The 15,734-nt window shown below is 41.8% G+C and overlaps 1 protein-coding gene across 2 annotated transcripts; it reads right to left on the bottom strand.

Annotated features, from left to right (window-relative positions):
• Window positions 1-3,167: 3,167 nt before the first annotated feature.
• RNF146 (ring finger protein 146) lies at window positions 3,168-10,283 on the bottom strand. 2 transcript variants are annotated; one of them, XM_075862341.1, is made up of 2 exons: window positions 10,167-10,283; window positions 3,168-5,776 (listed from the first exon to the last, which is right to left on the bottom strand). In XM_075862341.1, the coding sequence occupies exon 2, from the start codon at window positions 5,773-5,775 to the stop codon at window positions 4,741-4,743; it is 1,035 nt and encodes a 344-aa protein (XP_075718456.1). In that variant the 5' UTR covers window position 5,776; window positions 10,167-10,283; the 3' UTR covers window positions 3,168-4,740. The 2 variants fall into 2 exon arrangements, with proteins under 2 accessions (XP_075718456.1, XP_075718455.1); XM_075862340.1 differs by lacking the exon at window positions 10,167-10,283 and adding an exon at window positions 9,977-10,078.
• Between the last annotated feature and the right edge of the window lie 5,451 nt (window positions 10,284-15,734).

Here is a 15,734-nt window from a genome sequence, read left to right as displayed (position 1 = left end):
TATTTTTATTATCTCTGTTCTAGGAAGAAATTAGTCTGTTTGTTACGATTGTTACATGCTCATAAGTGCGATGATAGTTACTGTGGGGCTATATGCACACGTTGCATAATTTGAAATCAACCTGCAGGTAAACCCAGATTACGCAGGAAAAAAATCTGCACTCAATGGTGAGCTTTTTTTTTTAATGCGATTTTTACATTTTGGTGCAGTTTTTATGCTGCGGAATTTGGGGCATTTTTATAAACTTATTAGACAAAATTTTGAGACGGAAAAGCTAGATAAATCGACATGCTGCAGACATTACAATACGCACCGCAGGTCAATTTACTTGTGGAGGAGTTCTGCAATGTGTGCATGTGGCCTGAAACCTGCCTTTATCTGGTGGATGATTCATACTAGCCGGGGATGGCGCATGTGTTGCCAGTAGGGCTCTTTTACTTTTCTTAACGTACGGTCTGCAGCTCGGGGTAGGTAGGAACCAGCTTAACTAATTAAAAACACCCTGCACCGGTAGATTTCACTTCGTTTGTATGAGTCCTAGGGTATGTGGAAGATATTTCTAAACATGTTAATCTGGCTGTTGCTCGTATGCTGTATGTGGCTAGGAAGCTTATTGCACAACATTGGCTGGATGATAAACCACATACGTGATCGGAATTCTGTAACAAAGTCACGTGGTTAACACGCATGGAAAAACATCTTTACATAGCTAGAAATGTTAAGCATACATTTGATAAAATATGGTCTCCATGGGTGGAAAGCAGGGGCCTGAGGTCGTCAGCTGTTGCGGCTGGGCTGCAGTCTAGACCGCACTAGTCGGGTATATAATATATGAGGTGTAGACTACTCTGATTGGCCTTGGGGGATTTTGTTCATTCTTTTTCAAAATGTGCACTGGATTTGCAGATTGAATTTTATGTATTTGATACTGATTTATGTGATATTATGTATTCATGAGCATGCATACTATGGGGGAGTTTTGTATGTATTGCAATGCCGTATCGCAAATGTTTTGTTTTTACTGAAAATAAAAAAAATTACTTGATTTAATAAAACAAAAATAAAAAAAAAAACACCCTGCATATTTGTCATTTTAGGATTTGCTGTACAACTTTAGTGTAGTAAATGTGGGGGTTGGTGACTGCCTTTATCTCGATTGTGCACTTCTGCCCAAGGGCGTTTTAAATGAGTAGGGACTCATCCACATGTAGCGGAATTACAGCCTATTTTCGATCTGGAATGGAGGATGAAAAAGACGCAGAATACAGTAGAGGAAAGTGGGTGAGATTTAACAAATCTCATCCACACGCTGCGTAAATATTCAGAGCAGAAATTGACCTGTGGTGCGTATTTTCCAGACCACAGCTTGTCAATTCCTGTTGCAGAAAGTGGACTGAATTGCGGCGTTTTTCACAAGGAGAAACTTAGCATGGTGAGAAACGCAGAATACACACCATTTTCTGCAGGTAAATACGCAGGAAATGGTGCGTTTTTGCCACAGCGGAAAGTCTGCTACTTTCAACGGAATTGCTGCAGAAATTTTCTGCAGCAATTCGGTTACGTGTGGACAAGCCCTACAGCTGGTTCCTACCTATCCCAAGTATATTCTGTAGGCTTAGGTCCAGATGAGGTGTATTTTTAGGTTAGGGATCCAATGTAAAAGCGATTGCCTTGTCGTGGAAGGTGGGCTCACACAATTTGATCAATATGTGTGCTAATAACATCACATTTGTAAGTAAACGTAGCAGTAATGCAAGATAATCGAAACACATTGCATTTGGTACGCTTAGCGCTCTAAAAGTACAGTTGGAATGTTCTATATCGATTAGTTACGTCACTAATGCCCGATTGGACACCCCCCTTCACAATCACTGGGATCCACACTGACCCTCAAGAAAATAGATCCCAGAGATGTGACCCATTCTGATGAATGGAAATAGCAGACTGCCTACTTGGTTGTTTCTGCATCTCCCATACTTCTTGTTGAAAAAAAAAAATTGACATTCATGGTATATCCAAATCCTATATCATAAACTTCTAATGTAAGAAAACCTAACAAAGTTGGTTCTGGAGGGTCATTCACATGTTGAACATTGTATTCCAGACCAAGAGACTTATTTTCTACTCCTTTTTATTATATCCCTAACCCACTGTTCTCGCTCTCCTCTACAATTCGGTGTTTGCGTGCATACAGTGCAACTTAATCTGCATACAAAAATATTGCATATTTCAATCCTAATAGCATAAAGTGAACGTCATCCTTAAGGCCCTTCTACATGGGCCAATTATCTGGCAAACCAAGGTTCATAGATTGCTTGTTCCCAATAATTGCCCGGTGTAAACAGGGCAACGATCAGCCGATGAACGAACAGACGATCATTCATCGGCTGATTGCATAGTTATCATTGTCGGCAGCACATCTCCCTAAGTAAACAGGGATAAGCGCTGCCAACATGATAATGTATGGGGACAAACGATCGGAGTAACGAGTGCTCGTCCCTAGATTAGCTCTGTGTTAAAGGAGCAAACGAGTGGCGATCCACGAGCTGTCTTGTTGATCGGCGTTTAAAGTACTTTTACATGGCACGACCTGGGCCGTGTAAACGAGTGCCGATCAACGATAGTTTGTTGATAGTCGCTCGTTTGCTCCTTTCACAAGGAGCTAGTATGTGGAGGAGCACTCGTTACCCTGATCGCTCGTCCCCATATATTAGGTCGCCAGAGCAACTCTGTTTACACAGGGAGATGTTCTGCCGAAAATGATAATATTTTCACTATTTAAAATGATACGATCAGCTGATCAATCAGCGTTTGTTCGTTCGTCGTCTTATCGTTGCACTGTTCATACAGGGAAACTATCGGGAACACGATAATTGGCCAGTGTAAAAGGGCCTTTACTCTTGGGAACAAAGTGGCAGAAAATAGTTTCATGGAGATTAACATAACAATTCTGATAGTCGGGCATAGAACTGCGAGATAAATGGAAATGTAAGACGTCTGAGGAGATTATGAGACTCCTAATCAAAACAGTGATAGCGGCATAGGCTAGACTATATTTTAGAATTCTATCCACGTCCATTTTACATACCTTTGTGCTTTTAATCCTGATTATAGGAATTTTCATGTAGGTCTAAATGAGCAGAATGCGGAAGTCACATATTGTAGCTGATAAAATGTAATCTTTATTAAATTACAAATCTTGTAACAAAAACAAGACGACTTGAGAGGGGTAAAATTCTAAATACAGACTGGACAGTAAAGTCTAAAAGAGAAAGGTGTAAAAATTGTCAACAAAACAATATTAGCTCTTTATACATATGCTGCTGGAAGGTTGTTCTAAAATGAAAGCCATTTGCTTATTAAACCACATTACTTCAAACTTACAACTACATAATCATTAAATACACTTACTCCTCTCCTGGGCTTTTTGTATGGTTCCTCACATTCTTTTAGGGTTAACTGAAATATACTGGGGCTTTGCTGGGAATAATATTCAATCATACAGAGACAAGTCAGGGATCATGCCAAGCTACAAGAGACAAAGTGAGCATCTACCATGGTTGTAGGGAAATGGTGTTCTGCTAATATGAAACGCAACGATTCCTTGTAGCAAATTTAATGGAACGCATGCCTGTTCTGTCCAATTCTATTAAAGATGGCGGAGCGAGGGCAATTGTAGCTTGTTAAGACCAGAAGCAATTACAAACCAAACACACACGTGTAATACATTAAAGACAGAACGGCAAAAGAAAGCCGCTCTTCTGCTAATAAAGGCCTGCAATCTGCACGTTGTCATCAACCCATTATAGGGAACACGGTGGGCGAAAACCAGGGCTGGACAAATCCCGATGCCTCTATTAAAAGAGCTAGGTGCCAGCAGCAGCACATTTTTAAGTCTATGGAAGTTCTTACTACCGAGTCCTGTAATGGTCTAATTGACTCCTTATCAGCACTTATATGGACTGCCAAATTCATAGTCCATGTTCACATCTATATTCTTTGTTTTTCCTAAGCAATAGGTCTGAGGTCCTGTAAAGGAAAAAAGGAAGGACTTTCACTCGGCTTCCAAAAAAAACACACACGGGAACAGGGACTATATAAATGACCATGACATGGTGCACCTAAAGCTGTAACTAGATGAGCATTTGTTAATTATACAGACAAAAGGGTAAGATACTGATCCAGTCATTACAATCATTTACACTTACATGCTATATATATCCCAGCATTCTCAGATGGATCTAAGCAATAATCGCCAGAGTAAAGAGATGTAGAAAACACATTAATAAGAGACTGGAAAGCAGAAGACAGTGTAGACTAGGACAGAAAGAAAAAAAGACACTATTTTATAGGGAAGTTTTACATATAAAAGTCATAGACTTGAACACCTCCACTTTATTCCCATGGTTCCTTACTTCACACCCCTCCCCCTCCAATATCTGTATTTCTAAGAGGCAATAAACCAGAAGGAATACTTCAACTCACTTTTTTAAGTGATCCATACCTTCTAGTTTAACTCCACTATCAAAATACAATGTAGAACGCTGCAGGCCAATTCAGCACTCACGTTCTACCACCTCAGTCTCTTCAGTTATCTACTTATAAATAGCCCTTCCAGCGTAAAACTGAAATAAATCAAGATACAGGTTATGTTAGGGTTCAGTATTTTCATTGCTATCTAAGCTCCATTCTAAAGCAGTGACATCTCACATGGCTCATTAGAAGAACTCTCTCCATTACTTAGACCTCTGTCACCGTGCACTGTCCATCAGGCCTTCTAGACCTTACAATGGTAATCTGGGTGCCATTAGCTGCAGCTGGACGGTCTGGTGGCGGCCCGGAAGCCCCTATTACCACGTGTCTCTGCTGAAGAAATACATTCTGTTGAATCCCCTGGCTGCTGTTGTCATCTGATTCAGGGTCATCTGACATGGCATCAGTGGGTGGCACTCTACTCGCAGGCTGTGGCAGTCCTTCCTCACCTTCCCCAATGTTATTTCTATCTGCTGCTTGATCTCCTCCGATCTGTAGTTGGGAGAATGCATCATCAATTGAAGTGTTGCCATCAGTTTGTGGAAGGGTGGGATTTGCAGTCTGGTTACCAATAACTATGTGAGGGATGACCGGTAAAACAGCAGTTGGGGCTGATGAAGCTCCAAGTGTTGCAATGTTGTCTGCACCATCTGCTGAGCTTTCCCTTGCAGGACTTACATTAGCAGCATCACAGTCTAGTCTTAAGCCAGCCACACCTTTTTTCGGTATGTCCACAATATCCCTTTTCATCTTCCTACGTCGTCCATGCTCATTTCGTCTGTACTGTACCATGTTCTCTAAGTCGGCTACATAAAGAAAGCCAGCGATAAGCATCTCGGTATTCTTTTTGCCTTTAGTGAAGGCGTCTTCAAGCTCTCTGCTCGTCCTCTCGTCATACTGCCACCAACCATTTCTTCCTTCATAGTACCAGGCATACTCCCCATTTCCTCTGCTAGCAGACTTTAGTTCTTCAGGCGACAGTAAAGTTGGTTTGTCTAGGAAGTCCTCGGGGATCTCTTGTCTACAAAGAGCACAACGCCTTCCAAGCCACGAAGCTCCTTTCACACACAGGAAACAGAAAATATGCTTGCAAGGGAGACTGACGGGGTGTACACAGGTTTGTAGGCATATAGCACATTCAGGGACCGCAAGGCTTGGAGCTCCAGTAGAGCAAGCTTCTCCGAGCTTCTTATTTGAGGGCAACATGTTTGCAGTGTGGGAGATTTCACCACAACCAGCCATCCTATTTTGTGAGAAAAGAGAATATTGTAAACAGCTTTTTAATTACAAAAAAAATTACAAATAATTCTTGTTACAATGACCATAATAAAAACAACATTTTGCAGTTCGATTGGTTAATACCAGTTAAAATATATCCATGCAAAAACAGAAAAATTTACGTTAGGCAACACCAAAGTACATCAACCCCTATAAAACAAAAAAAAAAGAAAACGTTTTTGACTCATGCCTAGTGGATTATGCCAGTGCTACTCGGTTGTGGTAGACGCTAGGCTTCAGCTCCGGCCCAGCAGAAGACACTAGGTATGTCCCAAAATAGTACCATTCAGGTAAGAGGTCTATGGGACTGGTCAAAAGCTGAATTTTCATTTTTTGAATTTCACTTCATTCTGCTTATTCACAAAATATTTTGAAAGACATTTCAACCTCCAAATGAGCCAAATATCAATGAAAAACATCATCAAGACATTTTCTTTAAACTCACTATATGTAGCATAGTTCAGGCATTTCTTTGAGAGAAATATTTTTGCTATACAATATTATGAAGACAATGGTTGTTTTTGGTTCAGTTTAGAACCAGCATTCACAATGACATCGCAGACAGAAGATGAAAGGGGTAGTCATAACCTGGCATAGATCTATTAGATATTCATTAACTAAACGTCTCACAAAGAAAGGATCTCTCAATGGTTACTATTCATTTCAATTCGTTTCTAAAGGATGCCCAAATCTATCTATTTTTTTTCCATACAAGCTAAAAGATGCACCAATTTTAGTGTATATTTTTTTTTTAGGGTGCACAAGTTAAAATGGGTGGACAAATCACTTTAAGGGCCTTTTACACCTGCCGATATTGGGCCGCTGCAGTGAGCGCTGATCGAGACATCGTTGATCGGCACTCGTTTGCTCCTGTCACATGGAGCTATGTATGGACACGAGCGGTCGTTATTTTGATCGCTCGTCCCCATAAGTTATCATGTCGGCAGCGCGTCTCCCTGTTTAGACAGGGAGAGGTGCTGCCGACAGCGATATTTCACTTTTTAAAAAAGATACGACCAGCAGATGATCTGGCGTTTACTCGTTCATCTGCTGATCGCTGCCCTGTTTACACATGGAGCGCCAACAGCTCTGTAGTTGGAAGCTGCAGGGACTCCATGCCCCTCTGTACAGGCTCCGTGTACAAGGTTCTTTCGTGTGCATGAGGTCTCAAAAATTGAAAAAGGCTCTCATCGTAATTCTGAGAAGGGAGTGTCCTGACCCCGACCAGGTAGCGTGCAGCAAAGGTATGAGTCAATGAACTATACCAATGTAACCAAACAGGCTCAAATACATGGTCTTATTACAGCTCCGAGTTGTACAGATTTGCATATAGAATTCTATGGGCCCATACTGTACCTTCGTGTGACCAATTTTACACAAAGGTGGATTAGCATGAAAGGTTGTGGAATGATCCATCGCAGGCTGTATTATGGAGGTAATCTTCCCTATAAGCGATGCTTGGAGTATACAACAGGTCAAGGAGGCACATGCTGTAACAGAATCCAGTAAGGACGGTCTGCCGCTGTATAGGCAGATGAGGGGACATACAATAAAGTATAAAAATGGACTAGTTTATAACGGTATTAAGTTTCTTAACCTAAATTTATTATTCAAATATAAAATTAATTAATACCATACAGATGAAGAGTGATGGATTTACCGCTGCCATATTTCCCTAATTCTGCTCTGAGCGGAGTCATGTCTGGTTGATCGGGATACATGCACTGCCTTTTCAGTGGGGTTGTCAGGCAGGCTACCTCATGTTACTCAGGTCTTCAGTATAGTGGAAAGGCGAGGCTTGTCTGGGCTTAAATCAAGCTTTCCACCATCTCTTACTGCACAGAAGGCCAAAAGCCTGTCACCAACTCGCCACGGCTCCCTGCTTTTTATTCATTCGGGCAGCCGGCTGCTTCCACAGTGCAGTCACAGAACCAAAAACCAAACAGCGGCTGTCCTAATGACTTTGTGCCACTCCTATATCGGACTGTATATAGAGACCGGTGCAGGAAGCTACATACAGCAACCAGTAATAGGCGGTTGGTACGAAGCCATATGCCAGCAGAGGGTGCATTGCGGAAGCATGACTGCCTGTTGAAGAAAACCGCTGAGGGGTTGTAGAGTGCTCTGCTGCAATTGCACTGATGGTTTTAATTTTTAATATATCTGGTTGACACGGGCTAGAACAGGGTCTGTATACCAGATCAGTAGGGTAACAATTCAGATTTTTACAATTTACATATACAGTGATCTAATGCTACCTACCAGAGTCCATCAGCATGGCACATCCACTTACATATACAGCGATTCAAAAATATTATTCCATCGATCAGAATTGCTCTCCTATATAACTAGACAAATAAAAAACCTGGGTGACAACCTCCTGCGGGAGGTTTGAAGAGGCCCATCCTCAGGTAATATTAGATGAGTCAGAGTCCGACTCTTGGCACCCCAACCGATCAGCTGCCGCCCATTCAATGTTTACCAGGCACAGCTCTGTACTTTTTGCAGCGGCTGTGCCGGATATTACAGCACAGGACAGCTTGGTCCCATTCAAGTGACTGAGACTGAGCTGTAATACTGGGCACAGCTGCTACTAGAAGTATGAAACTATGTAAACAATAAAAGGGGACGGGGCGCTTGAGGGTCTCCAAAGGTTAGCCCACTCTTCCCAACGGTGGCCAAATTAGTAGTCACCCAGCTTTCCTAGAAACAGATAGAATATGGTTTATACTCGCTTCACCGAGGGGCTTCCTCAAACAGTTGATGAAGGTGATTTTGCTTTGTTTTCGCTGCCACAAACGCACTTAAAGGGGTATTCCAGCCTTTAATCTGTTTTTACCTAGATGAAAAATGCTAGATCGATTGGGGCCCAAGTGCTAGGACCACCAACAATCACCAGAACAGGGAACCCCATCTACTGGTGCGCGCTGCAGTTTCCATCAGTGACAGACTGAATAAAGCGGTAGGGCAAATGCAACTTTCAGCTCCTCCTGGCAGCGGGATTGCGGTTGGGTTGCAAGTGACACCCGTTCTGGTGATTGGTCCCAGCGGTCGGACCCCCACCGATCTATTACTTATCACCTATACACAGGATAGGTGATAACTTGTAGTAATTTTAAAAGTAGACAAGTCAGCAGGGTGATTCCGCAAATTAAGAACTATTTTTTTTATTTATTATGCAAATGTGCGTAATAAAACTGATGTTTCGGAGAAATCTGTAATATTAAGAAAGATTTGATAAAGAATCTAAATATCTTGGAGGTACAAGTTTTAACCACTGAGAAAATAAACTTGGGGTGATCATTTCAGAGAACTTCATAATGAATGCACAATATCCCTAGGCTGTAGGTAAAGGTAGTCATTTATAACAGTCATCCTAGGACAGAGATGAGGATCCAAAAACACACACAAAAATAAGTTAATAAATAATAACTTATATAAAAGTTTATATTGAACTTTTCCTTTTGAAATCAATGGCAGACTGGGATTACAATATGATCTTTTTAGCTTCTATGGTATATAAAATCATTTTCACCAGATTTGCTCCAGCCCAGTGAATGTGGCTCCATCGGCAGCAGAGTTCGGCTATGTTCACACACGGTTTTCAGGCGTATTTCGAAGTGTAAATACGCCTTGAAAAACACTAGCGAAACGCCTTCAAACAGCTTCCCATTGAAATCAATGGGAAATACAGCATTTAGTTCAGACGAGTTGTATTTTCACGCTGCGGTTTTAAAAAAATGGCACATAAAAAGATGCCGCATAAATGGGAGCGTGTCACTCGAGGCGTGTTTTTCCACTGACACGATGAAAAACACCTCTAAAAAATGCCTGAAAATCAGAGGCCGTTTTCCCTTTAAAACAGCTCTGTAATTTTCAGTCGTTTTTTTTATTGTACGTGTGAACATACCCCTAGGAATAGGAAGTGCTATGAAGCGTCACAAGCCGAGAGGTCACAGAACAGACAAACATGAATAATGAATAGAGCAGGAAATCCTAAGAGAGCTGAGGGCAACAATGGAAACAATACATATTACATGATATTCAGCGTATACATTACATAGCACAGGCCAGCCACAACACTGAAGACAGCAGTCTGCCATTACCCGGTCATCTATATACAGGGAGAAAACGCAGACCAGCTGCCTATCCTGTATATACGTACGTTGTACACGGAGGGAAGCCTGACATGGTCCATATTAGTTAACGTCTGTCATTGGTCAGTCAGTCAGTACTGGCTCTGTCTGCCACAATGACGTAAACACAGAGCTCTAGAATCATGCTCACGTAATGACAACACACCATAGGCGGGAAACAACACGTCGGTGTAATGGACATAGGATGACGTCACATACCTTCCCGGTGTACCGTGTGACCCGGTACTACCCGTTGTGAATCGCTGTGACGGACCTGCGCCCCGGAAGAAAACGGATGAACTAATCTATTCACATCACTTCCCGTTAACGCCCAGCAGCCACTCCCAGCCAATCATCTGTCTCTGTGGTGTTCAGCCAATAGCAGCTGGGGATTGCTGTGAGCCTTGTAAAACAATAGCTGGGATAGGTCGTCATGTTACCGTCTCACTAGGCGGAAGTAGGAGATATATGCTAAGTATGACCAGCGCTACAGAGCGGCTGTTAGTTGATGGTTGCGTCTACAATGGAGTTGGGCCTTCCTATAGCAACTCCATTCTAGACGGGTCACTAGTGAGGTGACTACATTGGACTTGCTGGGGGACGGACTTGCTCGGAACAACTCCAATCTAGACCGGTCACTGCTGAACTGACTAGAATAGAGTTGCCGACAGGAGCTCCCTATAGAAACTCCATTCTAGTAGACTGAGTATAGGAGCGGTTAGAGTGGGGTCTCCTCAGGGAGGGTCCTGGAGCTCAGTCGCAGCTGCCGCATTATAGATAGTGCTGCACAACATGTCACCCATACATCTTACATTTATATCTGTAGACAATTTCTGCTGCCATTATAGCAATGTTTATGATTATAATTTTTTTCATAAACTTTTTTTAATTATGGTTTAATTAACCCTTTCAGGACACAGCCTGTTTTTTCAAATCTGATGTGTCACTTTATGTGGTAATAGCTTTGGAATGCTTTTACCTATCCAAACGATTCTCAGATTGTTTTCTCGTGACACATTGTACTTTATGTTAGTGAGAAAATGTGGTCGATAAATTCAACATTTGTGAAAAACACCAAAATTTGGAGAAAATGTGCAAAAATTAGCGCTTTTCTAAATGTACATGTATCTGCTTTTAAGACAGATAGTTATAGCATACAAAATAGTGACTAGTTCACATCCCCCATTTGTCTACTTTGTTTGCATAATTTTTTCGAACATATTTTTATTTTTCTAGGATGTTACAAGGCTTAGAACTTTAGCAGCAATTTCTCACATATTCAAGAAAATTTCAAAAGCCTTTTTTTTTTTTTCAGGGACCAGTTAAGTTGTGAAGTGGCTTTGAGGAGCCAATACAATACAAATCCCAATAAGTCACCCTATTTTAAAAACTGCACCCTCAACGTATTCAAAACAGCATTTGGAAAGTTTATTAACTGTTTAGGCGTTTCACAAGAATTAAAAAACATTTTTGCAGAAATTCATATTTAACCCCTTCCCTCTTTGGCCACTTTTGACCTTCCTGACAGAGCCTCATTTTTCACATCTGACAGGTTTCACTTTATGTGGTAATAACTTATGAATGCTTTTACCTATCCAAGCGATTCTGATATTCTCGTGACACATTGTACTTTATGTTACTGGCAAAATTTGCTCGATACATTCAGTATTTAATTGTGAAAAACACCAAAATTTAGCGAAAAATTGCAAAAATGAGCATTTTTCTAAATTTAAATGTATCTGCTTGCAAGACCAGGCAGATATACCACACAAAATTGTTGCATCCCCCATATATCTGCTTTAGATTGGCATCCTTTTTTGAACATTCTTTTATTTTTTTAGGATGGTACAAGGCTTAGAACTTAGGGACCAGTTTAGTTGTGAAGTGGCTTTGACGGCATTATATATTAGAAACCCCCAATAAGTCACCACATTTTAGAAACTTCACTCCTCAAAGTATTCAAAGTTTCTAAACCCTTTAGACGTTTTACAGGAATTAAAGCAAAGTAGAGGTGAAATGTACAAATTTCATTTGTTTTTGCAGAAATTAATTTTTTTATAAAAAAAAATTAGCAATACAGAAAGTTTTACCAGAGAAATGCAACTCAATATTTTTTGTAGCAAAAAGAAGGAATGATCCAGCGATGTGTGATAAAGGTGGGGGAAACTCTGTTCCCACTTTATTGAAAAAATCAAATAACGATGGATAACACGAAATAACGAACAACACCAGGAGGGTGACAAGGTGGTGGAATTGGCACGATATGAAGCCTACGCGTTTCAAGCACTTGAAGTGCTCTTACGAGCCATGAGTAAGAGCACTTCAAGTGCTTGAAACGCGTAGGCTTCATATCGTGCCAATTCCACCACCTTGTCACCCTCCTGGTGTTGTTCGTTATTTCGTGTTATCCATCGTTATTTGATTTTTTCAATAAAGTGGGAACAGAGTTTCCCCCACCTTTATCACACATCGCTGGATCATTCCTTCTTTTTGCTACAGTTTCCTGCCGTGTGCCGTCGCGGCTGATCCGGGCGATATCAGACACAGGAGTGTGAAGCTGGTGAGCTGGAGGTTTCCTCCCATTTCCCTTTTTCCTTGCTACTAGTACTCAATATTTTTTGCCCAGATTCTGCCGTTTTAGGAAATATCCAACATGTGGCCCTAGCGTGCTACTGGACTGAAGCACCGGCATCAGAAGCAAAGGAGCATTTAGTGGATTTTTGGGCCTTTTTATTAGAATATATTTTAATAATAATAATAATAATAATAATCTTTATTTATATAGCGCCAACATATTACGCAGCACTTTACAATTTAGAGGGGAAATGAAAAAAACAATATCAGACATTACATAGTGACAAAGTTCATTTACAATTCAAATCTGGGGAGTGAGGACCCTGCTCGCAAGAGCTTACAATCTATGGGGAAATAAGGGAGACACAAAGTGTAACCGTGTTTGTTCTGTACAATGGTCCGGTCATTTTTATACACATGCGGTGGTAACATAAAGCTGCATGAGCCGGTCACCAGCCAGTATCCGTGTATGACGGACATGAAGAGAAGGAGTGTGAGGGAATCTTATTCTGATGACTAATCTAAATGGAGGGCCATGGAAAGGAGTCAGATTAGGGAATGTTATAGGCCTGTCTAAATAGATGTGTTTTCAGGGCACGTTTAAAACTGTGGATATTGGGAATTAATCTGATTGTCTGGGGTAGCACATTCCAGAGGACTGGTGCAGCACGAGAGAAATCCTGGAGACGGGAGTGGGAGGTTCGGATTATGGAGGATTTTAATCTAAGGTCGTTGGCAGAACGTAGAGCCCGAGTAGGGTGGTAGACAGAGATGAGGGAGGAGATGTAAGGAGGTGCAGCACTGTGGAGAGCTTTGTGGGTGAGAGTAATAAGTTTGAATTTTATTCGGAAGGGGATGGGCAACCAGTGCAGTGACTGGCACAGATTAGAGGCGTTGGTGTAGCGGTTGGTCATAAAGATGAGCCTGGCTGCTGCATTGAGGATAGATTGGAGAGGGGAGAGTTTAGTTAGGGGAAGACCGACTAGTAATGAGTTACAGTAGTCAAGACGAGAGTGAATCAGAGCAACAATGAGAGTTTTGGCAGTTTCCTCCGTAAGAAAAGAGCGGATTCTGGAGATGTTTTTGAGGTGAAAATGACAGGAGCGTGAAAGTGATTGTATGTGAGGAGTAAAGGAAAGATCTGAGTCAAAAATAACCCAGAGACAGCGGGCGTGCTGCTTAGGAGTTATGATAGTGCCACACACAGAGATGGAGACATCAGGTTTAGGGAGGTAAGTAGATGGTGGGAACACAAGGAGCTCAGTTTTAGAAAGATTCAGTTTCAGATAGAGAGAGGACATGATGTTAGAGACAGCGGACAGACAATCACTGGTGTTCTGTATTAGATCCGGGGTGATATCACGGGAAGAGGTATATAATTGGGTGTCATCAGCGTAGAGATGGTACTGGAAGCCAAATCTGCTGATGGTTTGTCCAATAGGAGCTGTGTAGAGAGAAAAGAGCAGCGGACCTAGGACTGATCCCTGAGGAACCCCGATATCAAGGGGAAGAGGAGAAGAAGTGGAACCAGCAAATGACACACTGAATGAGCGGTCAGAGAGATAGGAGGAAATCCAAGAGAGAGCCGCGTCCTTGAGGCCAATAGAGTGGATCATGTTAAGTAGGAGTTTGTGGTCTACAGTGTCAAAGGCTGCAGAGAGATCCAAAAGAATCAGGAGAGAGGATTTACCATCCGATTTAGCCGCCAAGAGATCATTTGAGACTTTAGTAAGGGCAGTTTCAGTGGAGTGTAGAGTGCGGAAACCAGATTGTAAGGGGTCAAGAATGGAGTTAGCAGAGAGATAGCGGATAAGGCGAGAGTAGACCAAGCGTTCCAGGAGTTTGGAGATGAAGGGCAGATTAGAGACTGGTCGGTAGTTGGCAGCGCTGGATGGGTCAAGAGTTGGTTTTTTCAATAATAGGTTTATAATGGCATGTTTAAAAGCGGAGGGAAAGATACCAGAGGAAAGAGAGAGGTTAAATATTTTAGTGAGGTGACCAGTGACAGGTGGGGAGAGGGACTGGAGGAGGTGTGAGGGGACAGGATCACTAGGGCAGGTAGTAGGACGAGAAGAAGAGAGGAGCCTCGAGACTTCTTCTTCAGTTATTGGGTCAAATGCTGAGAGTGAAGAAGAGGGGGAGCGGGGGGGAAGGGGATCGATGTTACTAGGGGACTGGGAGATAATATCATGGCGGATGTTGTCAATTTTAACTTTAAAATAATTGGCCAGGTCTTCAGCACTGAGATCTGTGATTGGCGTCTGCACTTTAGGACTAAGGAGGGAGTGAAAAGTATCAAAGAGGCGTTTTGGATTATTAGATAGTGTGGAGATGAGAGAAGTGAAGTAGACTTGTTTGGCGCGGTGAAGGGCAGAGTTGTAAGTTTTGAGCATAAATTTGTAATGGAGGAAATCTGCATCCAAATGCGATTTTCTCCACAGTCGTTCGGCACATCTCAAGCACCGCTGAAGAAAGCGGGATTGAGGCGTGTGCCAGGGTTTAGGCACCATGTTAGGTTTGAAGGGCTCTTAGTGGAAACCCCCCCACAAGTGACCCCATTTTGGAAACTACACCCATTGAGGAAATTATCTAGAGGTATAGTGAGCATTTTGACCACACAGGTTTTTTGCAGAAATTATTGGAAGTAGGGCGTGAAAATGAAAATCTACATTTTTTCAAAGAAAATTTAGGTTTAGCTACGTTTTTCTCATTTCCACAAGGACTAAAGGAGAAAAAGCACCACAACATTTGTAAAATAATTTCTCCCGAGTAAAACAATACCCCATATGTGGTAATAAACGGCTGTTTGGACACACGGCAGGACTTAGAAGGGAAAGAGCGCTATTTGGCTTTTGGAGCTCAAATTTAGCACGAATGGTTTGCGGAGGCTATGTCACATTTACAAAGCCCCTGAGGGGACAAAACAGTGGAAACCCCCCACAAGTGGTTCATGGTCTCAGTATAAACTGTAATTGTTTTATGGAGGTTTATGTTCTCAGTATAGACTGTAGTTGTTATAGGGAGGTTCATGGTCTCAGAATAAACTAGTTGTTATAGGGAGGTTCATGGTCTCAGAATAAACTGTAGTTGTTATAGGGAGGTTCATGGTCTCAGTATAGACTGTAGTTGTTATATGGAGGTTCATGGTCTCAGTATAGACTGTAATTGTTATATGGAGGTTCATGGTCTCAGTATAAACTGTGGTGTTATAGG

Source organism: Rhinoderma darwinii, chromosome 4 (genome assembly GCF_050947455.1).
Source record: "Rhinoderma darwinii isolate aRhiDar2 chromosome 4, aRhiDar2.hap1, whole genome shotgun sequence".
In the NCBI taxonomy this organism is placed as follows: domain Eukaryota; kingdom Metazoa; phylum Chordata; class Amphibia; order Anura; family Rhinodermatidae; genus Rhinoderma; species Rhinoderma darwinii.
This window is presented reverse-complemented; position numbering and strand designations above follow the sequence as displayed.